General features: G+C 38.1%; 2 protein-coding genes across 10 annotated transcripts in view; one reads left to right on the top strand and one right to left on the bottom strand.

The window, feature by feature from the left end:
- Positions 1-20,076, top strand: part of FANCL (FA complementation group L) — a 59,234-nt gene that overhangs the window by 38,299 nt on the left and 859 nt on the right. For 2 of the 3 annotated variants that reach the window (XM_081101650.1, XM_081101648.1), the window contains 5 exons: positions 14,986-15,136; positions 17,217-17,300; positions 17,740-17,785; positions 17,861-17,942; positions 18,773-18,889. In XM_081101650.1, the coding sequence (XP_080957776.1) occupies positions 14,986-15,136; positions 17,217-17,300; positions 17,740-17,785; positions 17,861-17,942; positions 18,773-18,889 (480 nt within the window). The remainder of the gene's footprint in view (positions 1-14,985; positions 15,137-17,216; positions 17,301-17,739; positions 17,786-17,860; positions 17,943-18,772; positions 18,890-20,076) is intronic. The other variant, XM_081101649.1, reaches the window with a different exon arrangement.
- Positions 15,395-20,076, bottom strand: part of VRK2 (VRK serine/threonine kinase 2) — a 79,564-nt gene continuing 74,882 nt past the window's right edge. For all 7 annotated transcript variants that reach the window (XR_013996556.1, XR_013996557.1, XR_013996558.1 and 4 more), the window contains one exon: positions 15,395-15,544. Coding sequence is in view for 4 of the 7 variants with exons in the window: in XM_081101641.1 (XP_080957767.1) it covers positions 15,456-15,544 (89 nt within the window). In the remaining 3 variants the exon portion in view is untranslated. The remainder of the gene's footprint in view (positions 15,545-20,076) is intronic.

Consider the following 20,076-nt stretch of genomic DNA (forward strand, 5'->3'; position numbering starts at 1 on the left):
TTGAGAAAATTTCACATGTCATATTGATAGAACTTGATGATTGATTGGGCATGAGGTCTTAAGGATTGCTCCCAGTGCTGCTGGTGTGGGTGACCAAGTTAGCTGCCAGTACTACCAAGTGAGTGCAGGAAGAAAAGGTGTAGAGACAAGTTCAGTTTGGAATTCGATGATTTTGATATGCCTACAGTATATGTAAGTAAATGTGTTTAGTGGGCAGTTGGTTATGACTAGGAATCTATATTATAATTTCAGTTGATTTCTAGGATTATCAAAGTTAGTTGAAGTTTTGTAGAAGATTTAGATGTGTGCATTGTGAGCACGTGAACTACTTTTATGGAGTGGTAGCCAGCAGCATGCTGGTATTCTCTTGTAGTCTTGACCTTAACTGAAGTAAAGATTTTTGTGACCATTTATTTCCTTATTTTGTTGTTTTTAGTGTGAGTCATGAAAAATTATGTATAACCAACTTTTTTTGTCAAGGGGAGTAGCATCTTTTTTTCAGTGTGACATAGGTGGAACAAAAGCTAAGCTAGTTGGTTTTTTTTAATTGGCTTGATTTTTTAAAATTATGTGCACCTTTATATTTTTTTAATACAAAGTAAAGAAAGTTAAAAATTAACAGCATATTAGTAATGTATTCAAATCAAACGTTAAAAGTCTTAAACAGCAATCTACAGAGTGATTTTTCTCAGAATTAAGAATTAAAAAATAAAGAAATAATAGATAATCACAAAGGTTTATCGGTTGGGTCAAGATGTCACCATCTAAGCCCCATGTTGGCATTTTTAGCATCTAACCTTATTTCTTTTTAAAAAACAATAAGGTAAAATACATATAACAAAATTTACCCTCTTAACCATTTTTTAAAGGTAACAGTTCATTGGTATGAAATATATTCAGAATGTGCTACCATCACCACCATCTATCTCCAGAATGGTTTTCATCTTGTAAAACTGAAACTCTATACCTTTTAAAATAGTAACTTCCTTTTCCCCCTTCCACCAGCCCCTAGCAACCACCATTGTATTTTCTCACTTTATGATTTTGACTATTCTAAGTACCCCATATAAGTGGAATTATACAGTATTTGTCTTTTCTGTCTGGCTTACTTCACTTGGCATAATCCCCTTGAGGTGCATACATGCTGTAGCATAAATAAGAATTTCTTCCTTTTTAAGGCTGAAAACATTCCATTACATATACACATCATACTTTGTTTGTTCATTCATCCATTCATGGATACTTAAGTTACTTTAATGTTTTAGTTGTTGGTGAATAATGCTGCTATGAACATGGGTGTACAAATATCTTTTTGTGTTCTTTCAATTCTTTTGGTTATATTCCCAAAAGTTGAATTGCTGGGTCATATGATAATTCTTTCTGTAAATTTTTTGAAGAATTGCCATACTTTTTTCCACATTGGCTATACCATTTTACATTCCCACAGTAGTGCACAGAATTCGAGTTTCTCCATATCTTCACCAATACTTATTTCCTGTTTTGTTGTTGATACTAGCCATTCTAACGGGTATGAGGTGATCTTATTGTAGTTTTGATTTTCATTTCCCTAAGTGATGTTGAACATCTTTTTGTATACTTATTGTGTACGTTTGCAAAAATATCTACTTAGTTCATTTGCTCATTAGGTTGGTTGTTTTTTGGTTGTTGACTTTTAGGGGATCTCTATATATTCTGGATATTAATCCCTTATCAGATATATGACTGTTGATATGGACTTTATAACAAAATTTTAAAATTTTTATGAAATTAAATTTATCTATTTTTTTCTATTGTTGCCTCTGCTCTTATTGTCAGAGCCAGTTAATCCTTGCCAAATCCAATGTCATGAAGCTTTTACCATTTGTTTTCTCCTAAAATTTTTATACTTTTAGCTCTTACATTTATGTCTTTGATCCATTTTAAGTTACTTTTTTATATTGTATATGGTATAAAGGAAGGGTCTTTTGCATGTGAGTGTTCAGTTTTTCTAGTAGCATTTGTTGAAAAGATTGTCCTTTCCCCATTGAATGGTCTTGGCACCCTTGTCAAAATCATATTTTCTCTGTGGTTATAATGGGGATTACATTTAATATCCTAAACTTATCACTCAGACTTGAATTTATACTATCTTCACTTCAAAAATATATGCAAACTCTGGTCCTTTATAGCTGTATACCCACCCTTTTCAACTGTTGGTATTACAACATTATGTGCCTCAAACAAAAAAATAAATCTTTTAATGACATTTGTCTCTTAAATTATATAGAAAATAAAATGTGGAATTAAGTCTAAAAGTTACGATAATACTAGCTTTTTGACTAATTGTTTTAAAAAATGTATTAGTCTCAAGTCATGTATAAAACACAAAGTAGAGTTAAAAGTCATCCTATATAATAAAGAGGAAATATGCAAATTGACCATCACTCCAACACACAAGATGGCCACCCCCATGTGGACACAAGATGGCTGGCAGGGGAGGGCAGTTGTGGGTGATCAGGCCTGCAGGGGATGGCAGTTAGGGGTGACCGGGCTGGCAGAGGAGGGCATTTGGGGGCAACCAGGCCTGCAGGGGAGGGCAGTTGGGGGGGACCCGCCCTGCAGGGGAGAACAGTTGGGGGCAACCAGGAACGCAAGGGAGGGCAGTTGGGAGTGACCAGGCCTGCAGGGGAGGGCAGTTACGGGCAACCAGGCTGGCAAGGGAGGACAGTTAGGGGCGACCAGGCCGGCAGGGGAGGAAAGTTGGGGGCAATCGGGCCAGCAGGGGAGCAGTTAGGCATCAATCAGGCTGGCAGGGGAGTGGTTAGGGGGTGATCAGGCTGGCAGGCAGAAATAGGGGCAATCAGGCAGGTAGGCAGGCAGGCAAGCAGTTGGGAGCTAGCAGTCCTGGATTGTGAGAGGGATGTTTCACTGCTCTCGAGGGGTCTCAGATTGGAGAGGGTGCAGACTGGGCTGAGGGACATCCCCTCCTCCACCCCTCCATCCCCCCCCGCGTGCACGAATTTCATGTACTGGGCCTCTACTTGTTACAATAGTACTAGTTATTATAATTACCCATATGTTTTCCGTTACTGAGTTTTTTATTTGTTCATGGGACTTGAAGTTACTGTCTAGCATTATGGTTGTTTTTTGTTTTGTTTTGTTTTTTATTTCCACCTGAAAGGCTCCCTTTAGTATTTCTTGGATGGCAGAGCTAATAGTATTGAACTCTTCAGATTTTTAAAATCTAGGAATATCTTAACTTCTCTCACTAATGAAGGGCAGTTTTGTCAGATATAGGGTTCTTGGTAGACAGTATTTTTATTTTAGTACTTTGAATATATCAGTTATTGCCTATGGCCTTCAAAGTTTCTGATGAAAAATCTGCTGATAGTTTTATTGAGGATCGCTTATATTTGATGAGTAACTTCATGCTGCTTTCAAGATTCTCTTTGTTGTTTTATTTATAACTAGAGGCCTGGTGCACATGCACTGGTGGGGGGTGTGGCCTGCAGGGATAGGCCCACAGTGGGAGTGCCGCTCATTCTGGTGCCAAGCAGCAACTCCCCAAGTGGGAGCGCACTGACCACCAGTGCACTCCTGCATTGAGCGTCTGCCCCCTGGTGGTCAGTGTGCAACATAGCAGCTGGTCAATCATTCATTCTGATTGTTCTGCCTTTCAGTCACTGGATGGATGGAGATATATATACTAGAGGCCCAGTGCACAAAAATTTGTGCACTCGGAGGGGAGGGGGGTCCCTCAGCCCGGCCTGTGCCCTCTCACAGTCTGGGACCCCTCGGGAGATAATGACCTGCTGGCTTAGGCCTGCTCCCGGGTGGCAGAGGGCAGGCCCAATCCCTAGGTGTAGCCCCTGGTCGGGCTCAGAGCAGGGCCGATTGGGGAGTTGGGGCACCGCCCCCGTCATGCACAGAGCAGGGCGATAGGGAGGTTGTGATGCCACGCTCAGTTATGCTTAGGGTAGGGCCGATTGGGGGTTGGGGCACCGTCCCCTGTCACACTCAAGACAGGGTCGATGGGGAGGTTGCGGCACCACCCCTGTCACGCACAGAGCAGGGCCAATCAGGGGGTTGGGGCACTGCCCCCTGTCACTCACAGAGCAAGGCCCATCAGGAGGGTTGGGGTCCTGCCCCCTGTCATGCATAGAGCAGGGCCCATCAGTGGGTTGGGGCACCGCCCTCTATCACCCACAGAGCAGGGCCGATCAGGGGGTTGGGGCGCCGCCACTCTCACACTCAGGGCAGGGCCCGTGGGGAGTGGGGGGTTGGGGCGCTGCACCCTGTCGCACACAGAGCCGCAGGGCGATCAGGGGGTTGGGGAGCTCCCCACTATCAGGCACAGAGCAGGGCTGATCAGGGGGTTGGGGCGCCTTCCCCTGTCACGAACAGAGCAGGGTGGATAGGGAGGTTGTGGCCCCGCCCCCTGTCACACACAGAGCCGCAGGGCAATCAGGGGGTTTGGGCGCTGCCCCCTGTCACACTGATCCCGGTGCCGGGAGGCCTCTCGGCTCCACTGATCCCGGTGCTGGGAGGCATATTACCCTTTTACTATATAGGATAGAGGCCTGGTGCATGGGTGGGGCTGGCTGGTTTGCCCTGAAGGGTGTCCTGGATCAGGGTGGGGGTCCCCCACTGGGGTGCCTGGCCAGCCTGGGTGAGGGGATGATGGCTGTTTGCAGCTGGTCACACATCCTTCAGGGTGGGGGTCCCCACTGGGGTGCCTGGCCAGCCTGGGTGAGGGGATGATTTCTGTTTGCAGCTGGTCACACACCCTTCAGGGTGGGGTCCCCACTGGGGTGCCTGGCCAGTCTGGCTGGGGGTGACTGAAGCTCCCAACCGCTCCTTTTTTTCTTTTTCTTTTTTATTCTGGGCCAGCTTTAGCTTTGAGGCTTGGCTCCAGCTCTTAGGCTTCTTCTGCTGAAAGTAGGTTTCTGGCCATTGCTTACAATGTTGCGATCCTTCTGGCTGAAGCCCGGCAGACTAACGCAGGTTTCTGGGTTTTTGTTTAGCTTCTATATTTGTTACATGCTTGCTTAGAGTTGCAGCTCAGAGGCCTGCAGCAGCAGGCGGGGAACATTGGTTTCCTCCGTCACTGAAGCAAGCAAGCCTCATGTTAGTTTCAAGCTGCCTGGCTGCCGGCCGCCATCTTGGCTGGCAGTTAATTTGCATATCTCGCTGATTAGTCAATGGGAAGGGTAGCGGTCATACACCAATTACCATGTTTCTCTCTTATTAGATAGGATATATATATATATAGACTAGAGGCCCAGTGCACCAAATTTATGCCTGGGGGAGGGGTGTTTCTCAGCCCAGCCTGCACTCTCTCCAATCTGGGACCCCTCGAGGGATGTCCGACTGCCCGTTTAGGCCCGATGATTGGGCCTAAACGGGCAGTCGGACATCCCTCTCACAATCTGGGACTGCTGGCCTCCAACTGCTCGCCTGCCTGCCTGCTTGATTGCCCCTAACCACTTCTGTCTGCCAGCCTGATCACCCCCTAGCCATTCCCCTGCCAGCCTGATTGATGCCTCACTGCTCTCCTGCTGGCCCAATTGCCCCTAACTGTCCTCCCCTGCAGGCCAGGTTGCCCCTAACTGCCCTCCCCTGCTGGCCCAGTCACCCCTAACTGCCCTCCTTTGCCAGCCTGGTCGCCTCTAACTGCCCTCCCCTGCTGGCCCGATTGCCCCTAACTGCCCTCCCCTGCTGGCCTGGTTGCCCCCAACTGACCTCCCCGGCAGGCCTGGTTGCCCCCAAATGCCCTCCCCTGCTGGCCATCCTTGACCACATGGGGGTGGCCATCTTGTGTGTTGGAGTGATGATCAATTTGCATATTACCTCTTTATTATATAGGATAGACTAGAGGCCTGGTGCACCAAATTTGTGCATGGGGGGATGTCCCTCAGCCCAGCCTGCACCCTCTCCAATCTGGGGCCCCTCGGGGGTTGTCCAACTAAACTGGCAGTCGGACATTCCCCTCACAATTTAGGACTGCTAGCTCCTAACTGTTCACCTGCTTCCCTGCCTGATTGCCCCTAACCACTTCTGCCTGACAGCCTGATCGCCCCCTAACTGCTCCCCTGCCAGCCTGATTGATGCCTAACTGCTCCCCTGCTGGCGTGATCACCCCCAACTGCCCTCCCCTGCCATGACCCACCTCCTCTGCTGGGGCCCCGCCTCCTCTGCACAAGGCGGCGGAGCCACGGGACCCCCCAGGCCTCACCACACGAAACGGCCGCTGGGCCCTGCCTCCACTGTGTGTGCGGCCATTTTGTGGCAGCCATCTTGCGGTGGTCATCTTATGATGACATCACGCACAAGGGTGCGAGGACCATGTAGTCTTTTATTAGTATAGGTATGTCTCAATTTGGGTACCCTTGTGTTCATCTGACTTAGATTTAACTGAGCACCTTGGATGTTTTATTCACGTATTTCATCAAATTTGTGCATTTTTTTCTTATCTTTTTCTTCAAATAATCTCTCTGACACTTTTGCTCTTCTTCTTCTGGGACCCCATAATGCACATGTTGATTCCCTTTACAGTATTCCACTGGCTCCTTAGCCTTTGTTCACATTTTTTCAATCTTTTTTCTTTCTATTCCTCAGATTTGATATTTCCCATTGCCCTATATCCAACAAATTCTTTCGTTTTTCTGCTCAGATCTTCCTTTGAATATTTTTAGTGAACTTTCCAGTTCCATTGTTGTAACTTTTTGGCTTCCTTTTAGGCTTGCTTTCTCTTTATTGGTATTTCCATTTTGTTCATACATCATTTTCCTGACATTTCGCACATCTTTACTTTTTTAAGCATACTTAAGACAATTGTCCTAAATCCTCTGTCTGTTAGATTTACTATCAAGTCCTTTTTTAAGGACAGTTTCTGTTAATTTTTTTCCCCTTGGAATCAGGGCCATACTTTCCTGTTTCTTTTTATGCCTTGTGATTTTTTGTTGTTGAAAACTGGAAATTTTAATCTAATAATGTGGTAACTCTAGAAATCAGATTCTCTTCTTTCCTCAGAGAAGAAAGAATAAAATCCCCTCTGTTTTTGTTATTTATTTTATTGTTGTATGCTGTCTTTTTGCCAAAGATCAGCCTGAGGTTTAAACTTATGGTTTTCTCTGGCCCTTTCTGAGCCTGTACCTTGCCCTGGGCACACATAGTGACTTGCAGATTTTCCCTGTTTATACAGTTGCTTTTGAATATTCTATTATAATGTTTGCCTCCCAAAAGGAGAAAAAAAGAGGACAATGAACAGATAAATAAAAGGGCACTGGCTATTTAAATACCCAAAAAGTCACTTCAGGTAGTGAGAGAGGCTTGCAACAATGGGGAGAGGTGCATCAATGATGGCCAACAATCTGTCTACCCTTCTGAGGTCAGAAGTAGCAATTAGTGATCAGAGCTTAGATCCCTGATGTTTGAAATACAAGGTTCTTTGTGCCCATCTTGGCTCTAACAAGCTGTGTGCAAACTGCTTCTGGAGTGTGTGCAGGACTGTCTATCATGGGTTGGGTAGTCCCTGCCAGTCTAAGAACTGAAATTAACCAAAGATACAGTCCTATAGTAGACGCCAGAGTTTTAAAATAGGTACATCAGATTGATCCTGTTAGTGCAATTGTTGTGTAGTTGGGTAGAGATATTCCTGGTGCTTCCTGCTCAACATCTACTTAGAATCTTCTCCTAATTGGCCTCATTTTACAATAATTATTATTTTTAGTGATCTACAATATAGGATAGCTATGGAAAAAATAGAAAATGCTTATTTTCAACATACACTTGACAGATGTTTCCTTCTTTCTTTAATCTTTTTTTGAACATTCTGTAATGGCTGCACAAAAAGTGAATATGTTTCCTTTGACCTTGTGGGCAGATACCTATCTCACATGAGTTAACAATAGTGGCAAATCTTTTAAATCATAAGTGGTCAGCTATAGTTTAAATAAACTTAACTATATGAAGAGGTGAAATATTCTGTATGGATTGCTTTATAGAAAAATAGCATTTCATGAAATAGATTTAGTTATAGTGATACCTACAAAAAGAGTTGAGAACATCAATGAAGCTTGCAAATAAGATCAAATGAACAGAATAGTTATCATCTCTTTAATGATATCTGATTGGGAATATTGCAATTAATATTAAAATTAAATTTCTGAAAAAGTTTAATCTCTTGATATTTCCTTATTCTATTGAAGCCTTTTAAATCCCTCAGAGATAAAGACAAAAATTATTATTAGAAGGTTTATCTTCAAGTATTATAGGAAAGTATAAAAAAATCAGAATGGAAAGCATCTGTTGCAAGTACCAGAAAATTATGCTATTAATTTAAGTGTCATCAGAGCACAAAAGATCACATTTCGGGACTGTGAGAAAATTATTAAAATACTGGAAATAATAGTACTTAAGATGAAGATATTATACTCTAAGATCTGGTTAAGTGACTGACATTATTATATCACTTCAGGTATTATAAAAGTAACAAAATGCTTTTAAAGATAATAAGCGTTACATTTTGAGATTGGCAGTGTTCACACTTTTCTGCTTAAGTGCTTTCCTAGTTTAGCATAATTTAATAACAGTTATGGGGGAATAGCTAACATCTTAGTTCCCATATATATCTTTTCTCCCTCCTTCAATATATACACATTTGTATATATCTATATATACATATAAAAGTGATAAAAGTTTCATTATCTATGTGGTGGGTTTATGAACAGTTACTCTCCCGCTTTTGTCCTTGCTGTTAGAAATGTTTTCATTTTCTAAGGTTTTTATAGCTAATTATTGGGAAGTCTACTGTAAAGAAGGTATTGCTATTTAAATCCATTAGTATCCAGAAATCAGAATGAGTTTTTTAAACAGCTTTGTTGAGGTGTAATTGATATACGATAAACTGAACATATTTAAAGTGTAAATAATTTGGTGAGTTTAGCACATGTTTACCTCTGTGAAATCATCCCTACAATCAAGATAATAAACATTTCCATTACACCCAAGTTTCCTCCTTTCCCTGTTTAATTTCACCCTTCTCTCCCTTTTATCTGGCCCCTAGGCAATTACTGATCGGCTTTTTACAATTTTATATAATTCTATTTCAGGGTTTTTTTCTCAGCACAATTAGAGATTTGTCTATGTTTTAGTATGTAATAAGAGTTTATTTTTTTTATACTGAGTAGTAGTATTCCATTGCATGGATATATCACATATTGTCCTGCTGAAAGACATACGGGTTGTTTTCAAGATTTGGCCATTGCAAATAAAAAACTATGAACATTATGTGCATATTATTATATGAATCATATACTTTCATTTCTCTTCAACAAATACCTAGGAGTAGAATGGCTGGATCATATAGGAAATATATGTTTAACTTTCTAAGAAACTGCTAAACAGTTTTCCAGAGTGGTTTTGGCATTTGACACTTCCAACAATAGTGTCTGAAGATTTCTGTTTCTCTAATCCTTCAAATAGCTGGGTAGTGGTAGCTCATTTTGATTTTATTTTATTATTTTTTCAACTGACATCAGCTTTTAATAATGGAAACAAATTGCCATTCCAAAAACAATTTAGGGAAGAAAAATGTTCCCTATAAAAATAAACTTACACTCCTCAAGATTATAAATATTATAACTTTTAGCTCATTATGATTTTAATTTGTATTTCCTTACTGACCATTGATGTTGAGCAAATCTTCATGTCATCCATACATCTTTTTTGATAGAGTGCACTTTTTTCTTTTTTCTTTTTTGCCTAAAGTCCGAAAGTAATGGGGATATGTTCCATATTTACGGGTTAAAAGACTCAATATTGTCCGTCCTGTCCAAATTAATGTATAGATATAATGCAATCCCAGTCAAAACCCCAACAGATTTTTTCTAGAAACTGAAGAAATGACTCTAGAATTTATATCATATATAAAAGAGGTAATATCAAAGAGGTAATATGCAAATTAACCCTCACAAGATGGCTGCCTGTGACCAGGCCGGCAGGGGGGTTAGTGAGGGACGACCAAAGAACTGAACAAGCAGGCTGCATGGGGCAGCCAGGCTGGCAGGGGGGTTAGTGAGGGATGACCAAACGACTGAATAGCAGGCTGCGTGGGGCAACCAGGCTGGCCAGGGATCCGTGAGGGGTGACCAGGCTGGCAGGGGGGGGACATTTGGGGGCAACCAGGCCAGTAGGGGGGCATTTGGGGGCAACCAGGCCGGTGGGGGGGGGGTGCAGTTGGGGACAACCAGGCTGGCGGGGGGGGCAGTTGGGGGTGATTAGGCTGGCAGGGAGGGCAGTGAGGGCAACTAGGCTGGCAGAGGGGCAGTTAGGGGTGACCAGGCTGGCAGGGGGGCAGTTAGGAGCAACCAGGCCGGCAGAGAGGGGGCAGTTGGGGGCAACCTGGCCAGCAGTAGGGGGCAGTTAGGGGCGACCAGACAGGCAGGCAGGTGAGCAATTAGGAGCCAGCGGTCCAGGATTGTGAGAAGGATGTCCGACTCTCAGTTTAGGCCCAATCCCTGGGATAGGGCCTAAACCAGCAGTCAGACATTCCCTGAGGGGACCCGGATTGAAGAGGGTGCAGGCTGGGCTGAGGGAACACCCCCCCCCCCCCCACACACACACACACCGCATGAATTTCGTGCACCGGGCCTCTAGTTTAAATATAAAGGAGCTAGAGTAGTCTGAAAAAGAACAAAGTTGGAGGACTAATCCCACTTAGCTTGCACTTGTACATAGTGTTTTTATACCTAGCTTCTTTGTAGAATGTAAAAAAAAAACAACGGTTTCTCACTATTTCCCTAATTGGTATGAGCATGTTTTGAAAAGAGTTGTCTTAAGCATACAAAAATTCATCAGTGGGTACTGACAGTGTGGAAACCAGACCACTGATTTCTTTGACTAAAGATACAGTTGCTAGCCATGGAGCTAATGAGAACTACTTCATCCATCTCCCTACTTACTTATTGGCTATGCTTCATAAGAAAATGTGACACCCTTTAAGGTTTTTGAATAGTGATACATCCTAGTCTTCTGATGATTTATTCGATGCATTAAACATAAATAAGAATAATCAACCCCGATGTTTCCTTGCTTCAGTATTGAGGTTCTTGACTCATACATGCCTTCCAACATAAAGATTGGCAAGCATGGCCAAAATAGACTGTGCTTCAGTATTATAAAACTGGGCAGGAAAAACAATAAGCCTGTTAGTATTTTTGTAAGGTCATGGATTGGTGACTTTTGAACAGACTTTCTAATGGTTCATGATCTCAAGGTTTAAATGCCAAATCTATCATACTGAATAAGACTGTTCAGAGATCTTTCCAGTTGTGTTTGCTCAGAAATTTTCTGGGAATCAATGTAGGGGTCCCAGATACAGATCTTTTCACTGAGAAGCCCATATACAGAACAGTCCAGATATTCTGATTTCAGTGCAGAGAATTTCATTAAGTGCCTTAGGTGATTCTAATATTAGATTGATCTCTTAATATTTTTATGCCTGCTATTTTCAAATCATGGAAAGATGTCTATTTTTTCCCCTGAAGATTACACTTGATCTTAGCCAAAATGCTGAGAAGTGATTTTCCTCAGGATTAATACATTCTTTTTATTCTTCTGACCTTTGCTTTTAACACAGGAAATTGGACTCCATATCAGGCAATAGCTCCCCTGTTAAACTTAGATCTTCTGCTCCCTGTGAATGTAATGTTATAGAGGTAGTTTTCTAACTTCTGGTATTTAGTCTGTGCCGTTTTTCTGGTCATAGCTTTATCCCATATAAATATACACCACAAGGCAGACAGATACACATATAAACCAACCCGATGTGGTTCGAGTGCCCTCAGCATGGGTCCTTGCTGCAAATCCTTGGAATAAACAGCGGTTCTCAACCTGTGGGTCACGACCCCTGAAAATACATCCTGCATATCAGATATTTACATTACGATTCATAACAGTAGCAAAATTACAGTTGTGAAGTAGCAACAAACATAATGTTATGGTTGGGGTCACCACAACATGAGGAACTGTATTAAAAAGGGTCGCAGCATTAGGAAGGTTGAGAACCACTGGTACTCTTCTCACCTTGCTTTATAATTTCTAACTTTCTCAGGATCTCTCTCTTTTTTACATTTTAAGGAAAAGAGATTGTTGAGGTTGTTTTTCATCCTGTCCTCTCCTCTTCCCCATCACAGGAAGGCTTGGGTGAGAGGCTTCTACGTCATAGTCTTCGTGTCTGGGATACTTTTCTTCTCTGTGAGATAGTTTGTTGCTTTTGGGACACAAAGCCTTGTGTTTTCCTTAGTTTTTTAGATACTAATTTCTGTTACCTTTTTTCCCTCCAGGCTTATTTCTGTCTCATATCTTTGTTCCTCTATTTCCTTTTCTTTAATCATGGCCCTATCTATGCATATGTGCAAAGAAGGATGATACCTTCTTTTGATTAGTAAATTAATCAGTTGCAATATTTTGGGTGTTATTTTGGATCTTCACTACATTTAATCTATCTAACTGCTTTGTTTTTCCTACTAGGAATTTATGGTTTCAAACCAATTCCAAAAATTCAAAAGTTTTGGAAGGCTGATATTTTTTCCTTTAAATAATTGAAGTTGTATAATGCATCTTTCACTTCTTCCTTACATACATTCTTTATAATAATAGGCTAATATGCAAACTGGCCCCTCAGGAGTTCAACCAACCAGGAGTTCGGCTGCTCGCTATGACGTGCGCTTACCATCAGGGGTGGCACACAACTAAGGGAGGCCTCAGCTGGCCCTGATTGCCGGCCAGGCCTAGGGACCCTACTCATGCATGAATTTTATGCACTGGGCCTCTAGTAGGGTTATAAAATATAACACAAATATTTTGATTCTGATATGTAGTTCTTTTAAAAAATATATTTTTATTGATTTCAGAGAGGAAGGGAGAGGGAGAGATAGAAACATGAATGACGCACACCCCACACTAGGGATCGAGCCCACAACCTAGGCATGTACCCTGACAGAAAATCGAACCGTGACCTCTTGGTTCATAGGTTGATGTTCAGCCACTGAGCCATGCCGGCTGGGCTGATACGTAGTTATTTTGATTAAAGAAATGATTGCTATACATCAAAGCATAGAAATTATTTACATTTAATGTATATATATTTATATATAATTTCAATTTAAAATCTGTTTATAAACAATAATTGGAAATAAATGGGAGTACATAATAGTAATTGGGATCTTGAAATATAGATACTTTTAAGTGGACAGAATGACCTACTTTATGGATTTTTGAAGTTATATTTAGAATTCTTAACATAGATCTGGAAGTGACTTTAGAAGCTATCTAGTGCACAACCACCTTTATATTTGCAATGTTAAGGTTTCTAGAAGTTGAATATGTCTTGGTTAAGATCAGATACTTTGTTATCATCAAGATTACAGCTGTGTTCTCCTTATGGATTCTTTATCTTTGTATTAGATTTCAAAATAGTCCTATCAGGGGTTGAAATATTAGTTTCATTGAATTAAGTATATTTTTCCCTATGATGTGCATCTGTATAGAGATGGCTGAGTAGTTCTAGAGTTCTCCATCTGGCTTAAATAGATTTGGGTAGGATCATAGAGAAGATAGTTACTAAGCCTTGGAGTAGTAAATATACCCATGGAAAGTGTTAGTTTACTCCGTGTAAACATATCTGTGTACACATACTAAAAAAGAATGATAATTGCAAGCCATGACAAAGAACTGTGGTTTTAATCAGTAATAATATATAAAACACAATTTGCAAGCTACTTGTATGTAAACTTAAGAAATAGAATAATCATCAACGATTATTTCATATGTCATGTAGTTCAGTTCAGTTTAAATATTTATTGAATAGCTTTTGCAACTTGTGTTACTGTCATTAAGTGGTGGTATTACAAAGAAAAAATATTTTGATAAGAACTGCACCTAAACTTTTATGATAGAATACAAAAATCAACTTAATTGCAATATAAATAATGGGCTTTAGGGGAATATGACTAGAGGGGGGAAATATAGTTAAAAGGTTGATATGAATGGTTTTAAGTGGGAAACTGATCTGTTCAGTTTTATATTTTAGATCAGGTACTCTACAGTAAGGTAGTTAAAGTCAAGGATGGCTAGTCTGGATATGGAAACAGGAACTAGGGAATTATTCTAATGGCATATAATTATGCTAGGGTAATAGAGTTGTCAAGATAAATATGTTAAAATAGAATCAGGTTCTATGTTAACTTATTAAATTTATTAGATGAAGAGAGGACATCTATAAGGATCACAACTAGTTTCTTGTTTGATAATCTTAAAAATTGTGGTGAAACCAGAGGGAAAAAGTGATAAAATATAGCCCATAGTAAAACAAACAAACACACTTGAGAGTTTAGTTTTCTGATTTCTGGATTTTGACATTTAAACTTGTAGGTAAGTGTGGTATACCAGAAGAGAACAGATATTCTACCTTCAGTATTGTGAAAGGTTCTTCTCAGACATTAAGCTCTAGTTATTATAAACTTTTCTATATATAAGTCTAAAAAGTTATTCATTCATAATGTTTAAAAGTAATTTAAGTTGCAAATAGTACTGCATTTAACTTGATAATGACAGCAAAAGTGAAAATATTTTCATTCTAAAATTGTAACACTGCCCCAAATATATACATTGTCTTACATATCTTCTTGTATTAGTAGTTACTATGTCATATATATAATACAAAATTCATCATACAAATAAATGATGGAAAAAATTTAAAAATGACATTTATCAAAAAAGCCAGTCTTGTTGAGAATTGTATAGTCCAGTAACAAAGGAATTCTGCTAATATTGATGGAGGTGAAGAGGTTTGAAGCAGAGCAAGTTGACTCTTGTTTATAAGAGTCTATTTTTAGCTGAAATAAAGCAGTTAAAATTCTAAATTTGAGTTTTAAAAGTGAAAGATGATATGCAATTGATAGTGCCATACAACTTACTCAGCGTTCATCTGTCTTTTCACAGAGTTCCCTAATAAGCATTCATAGTCAGTTTTTGGCAGCATTGGAATCACTGAAGACATTCTGGGATGTTATGGATGAAATCGACGAGAAAACTTGGGTACTTGAACCAGAAAAACCTACTCGGAGTGCAACGGCACGCAGAATTGCAGTAGGTGGGGAAAGATGACTAATGAGGTTTTTTTCTTTTTTACGCATTTGGTTGTATTTCGTGTTACTTAGGAAAATGTATCTAAACATGACATTGGACTTATAGGTGAGACTTTTCTGCATGAAGTAAACTATTAAAACTTTCTGGAATGAACTTTTTTTTATTACTATGTATTTAAATGTAAATATTTCAGGGGGAAAGGGCAAGTACTGAGGTGTTTCATTATAAAAGGTGATGATCCAATGGAAGCAGCATTCAGAGATGGTGTTAAATTAGCTTTTAATTAGCACAGAAATAGTGGAGCAGGCTTTTCAAAACTTACATTACTTAGGAAAAAGAACTATGTTAGAAATAATGAAGTCTTCATCCATGAAACTAGAGAGATGAGTGTGAACAAATCTGGGAATATTTTCTGAAAAAATATAGAAGAGAATAAAATAACTCACAGGCCTTTGAAGAGTAAACAAAAAGCACAAAATAATTGAATATTTTTGAAGTATTTTCATAAATATATGAAATAACTATAAATATCATCCTTTAAATATCACCATATTCTCCTTACTATAAAATGATTGTTTTATGTATTTCATTATGAGCAAGCAAAACAGTTTTCAAGGTCTGCCTTTCAAGACTGGATATTTTAAACTCCATTTGAGTTCACACTAAATACTGTAGTTGGTTAGAAGATACCTATTCATATCTTTCCTCCCTCTCTTCCTAGCTCAAATAGATATGTTGTTACAAATCATATGTTCTGAATGATATCTTGAAATTTTGATGTGGATCATATCCCAATTAGTGAGCAATTTTTAGAGTTTTTACCCAGGCATACTATATTTATTACGTGGGGGAAAAGTGGTATGTTATTAGAAGAGGAAAATATAATCGTACAGCAGTTCTACAGTGTTGCTACCCAATTTGTTAAAAAAACAAAACAAAAAACCTAAAAAGTAAACTATGATTTGCCTTTATAAGACCAAGTTTTTAGCAAATTAAGTAAAAGATTACTTAATATAGCCATTGTTAGTTAATAATCACTGTTAAGGGAAAGTATTTTCTGGAGTTAAAGGCTAATACAGAATTTGTGTTCATGGCAAGGAATGCATTAGCAAATAAGATTATAAATTAACTTTCTGTTTTTCTCATTGAATGACTTACAGTCATTTATTTTCTTTGGTTACCTTTTTGCCAGATATGTAATAATTGTACTTATGGTTTTAGGAGAAGAAGAAAGTATAATTGTACAACAGTTCTACAAAGCATGTTGTTACCCCGTTAGCCAAAGGCTTATACAATATAGATAGAGTATAGAATTTATCAAGACATTACATTTTTATCATAAAAATAAAATTCAAATTGACCATAAACAATTATACTATGCACTTTCAAAAATAGTAAAATATATGAAATTTGTACAGTACTCTAGTATAGTTAAAATTTATTTTAAAAAATCTAGTACCAAGTAGAAATAGCTTTTTTATAGATTTTGCAAGCAAGATTAGTTGCTGTTTTCACTAAATGAACACTTTCAAATTTAATAGGAATTGACCCCTTTAACTTACAGGCAAAAACTTCACATGGAGCAAAAGAATTCAGGAAGAATTTTTATAAACCTTCATAAAACTCAGATCTTAAGCATGTTTATTTTTTACCATTTGTTGTACTTCCATTCTTTAATTCTGACCATAGTTCTATTATTTCCAAGAGAGTCGTGAGAAGTAATTTAGGTATTTCTTAAATATTTGATTTGTGAATATTTAAAAAACCATCAATACATAGAACCTTGTATTTAAACTTTAATAGAATGCTAACCAAGATTCTGATCTAAATTAATTATATTAACTTATGGATTGACTGTTTTTTTGAAACTTAGGGTCCCCAAATCTTTAGCCACAATTATAATTTCAAAATTTACATCTTTTAATGAAATTATACTATAGAGATATATTTACCTTTTATGAAAAATTTTTATGAAAAATTTATAAAGCATTTGGTTACTGTTTCCTTGTATATACAATGAAATAAACACCCAGCCAGATACTCGTTAATTTTTTTGTAAAAACTTTTAATATCTTTTATTCTAGGGAATAATGCTTCCATACATATAGAGGTGGACCCCAAGCACCCCACTATGCTTCCCGAGTGCTACTTCCTTGGAGCTGACCATGGTGTGCGATCTCAGATTCAAGTCTTTTAACAGAATCATAAAATCCTTGTCTACTACTGTTAAAATATTACTCTAAAATATTAGGGGTAATTATTTCAAATGAAAATCTCATTTTGAACTGCATACTTTTGTTTTAATATGTTATTTTCTAATGAAGTAAACAAAATCTGTAGTTAACAATACTATATTGTATATTTAAAAGTTACTATGAGATCTTAAAAGTTTTCATCTTAAGAAAAAATTATCTGGTGATGGATATTAATTTGTGGTAACCATTTCACAATATATACATATGCCAAATCATTATGTTGTACACCTAAAACTAACAGTGTTGTATGTCAATTTAAATTAGAAACAAATTCTGTGCCAAATGTGGTTTTACGAAATGAGAACAACAACCCCTAAATTATTAAACTTTTTTTTTCTTTAAATATCTAAAGTGGTGAAACCCCTAGGAATTAAGCTGAGCAGAAACATACATTTGTGGTAGGTATCTTTGCAATAGAACTATTACTTTTCTATGACTTTACAAATTTCATTAAAATAATTTTATGTTTTCAGGGATCCAGAAAATACTCTATTACAAAATTTGAAAGATGTTTTAGAAATTGATTTCCCAGCTCGTGCTATCCTAGAAAAATCTGTAAGTGTTTTCATTGCTTTGATATTCCAAACAGCATTGAAGAATGAAAGTTAAAAGTTCTTTTAGGCACCAGAGAAAAATGATGTTGAAAGTGAGGGAATTAGAAGAATTTTATAACAGACTTCTGAACTGCAAGCAAGTTGCATGAAAGTACTTGTTAACCTTCGACTGATGGTGATGTGTACTTTTCATGGTCTTTGTAACCGTAAATTGATTGACAGACATCTTTATTATTAAAAATAGAGGGTAAGGTCCAAGCTAGCTAATGGAATGTTTGGATTTTTCTATATTGTCTGCTTCTGGATGACTGAAATGAAGTTCTGATTAGCTTAATATAAGTGTTTAAAGATAGCAGTACGGTTTTTCAAAACTGAACAGACAAGATTGCATTGAAAATAAATTTAGAATTGAATTTTGACAAAGCTACTAAGTTATAAAACACTAAAGTGGTGGTGATGTTTTTGTCTTTTCCTTTAGTTACACAATTTTGAAGTTTAGTTAGTAATCACTAGCTAATATCAGTTCCTATTTTTACATACTTGAGTGTATACTGATGTACAATATGGGAAAATTACTTAAGACCAAACATCTTGTGAGAATAAACAGAATCTGTTTTTTTATATGTATCCATGTGTATAATTTATTGGATGAAAAGGGAGAGCGCTCATACAAATAGCTTTTCTTGTGTTAAATAGTAATGTGACTCTATTTTTTATAATAATTTTTATAAAAACTATAATTATAAAAATGTAACATCTATACCGTATTCATTCTCTCATCTCATTCTGTATGTTTTAAACACACTTATAAATATATCTTTTCTTTTGAAGGATTTTTCTATGGATTGTGGAATTTGTTATGCCTATCAACTTGATGGTGCCATTCCTGATCAAGTGTGTGATTATTCTCAGTGTGGGCAGCCTTTCCATCAAATATGCTTATATGAGGTAAAGTAAAAATCACATCAGTAAGACTTTTTCCAGCTAACACAACAAAGAATATAAATGTGAAATATTTAGACTCTAAAATCTATTTCAGTATGATCTCCTGTTTTTTCATTAGCTCCTGCATTACTATACTAGTTCATTCCAGATGTCCATGTGCTTCATTTTTCATCATGTCCAGAATACATTCATGGACTACTATTGACACATAAATTAAACTGATGGTACACTAGAATCTTTCAGGAAACACCTCATGTAACCACATGCAAACTGTAGACTCACCTAGTTGGGGGTGGTAGTGGCAATAAGGTGAAGGGGAACTAGCACTGTGGAGCATCTATTACTTTTCAGGCTAGATTCAAGTATAGAATAAATGAAATAATCTTACGTTTGATAATTGAGAATACATTTTGTGATCTGAGTATCTCACATCACTCTTAGTGACATTTTATTTGCTATATGTGAAGACTGCTTTCATTTCTGTCTCTCATCATTTGCTCTGTATAGCATTCATCTTAGTGCACAGTTGACATATGTTAAACTATATGTGCATCAATATACAAAACACCTTGCAGTTGTATGGTGCTTTCAATTTTCTAAGTCTTCCATAGTAATACTACCTGGTTTTAACAAGGGAGAGCTGAGTTAGAGATGTCAGTTTACCTTATATAAAAATCATATCAGTTCTAATTATAGAGATACTCTTAAGGGAACATGTGTTTTCTTTTATAATAATGAATTATTCATTTAGTTTTTTAAAATGAACTGTCTAATGCTGGTAATAAATGGTTGAGAATTAACCCACTATTGGTGCTTAACACCAGAATTCAGACTTAACTTTTCAAGAGTTTATGGTATCTTTCACCGCATTAGGTCTTAAGTTGCAATTAATGTCTTTAGGTAGGTCTGTGAGCCCCATAGACCCATATGCATTATTTGTGTGTTTCAGGGATAGAAAAGATAAATAATTTTCATCAAAATCTTACCGGGGTCCATAATTTGGTTATACAGCACTGGGTATAAACCTTGAAATCCATGTTGGTTTCCCTTGTTATTCCACATATTAGTAGTCTAACACTGGCTCAGAAAATGTTCCCCTTACTCTTGCAAAAGAGATTTAAGAGAGTAAATTATTTTTGGAATTATCTGTAATCATGCTAACATTGCTCCCTTTCTCTTCTCTTTAAAAT

Source organism: Myotis nattereri, assembly GCF_964212035.1.
Source record: "Myotis nattereri genome assembly, chromosome: 10".
NCBI classification, from domain to species: domain Eukaryota; kingdom Metazoa; phylum Chordata; class Mammalia; order Chiroptera; family Vespertilionidae; genus Myotis; species Myotis nattereri.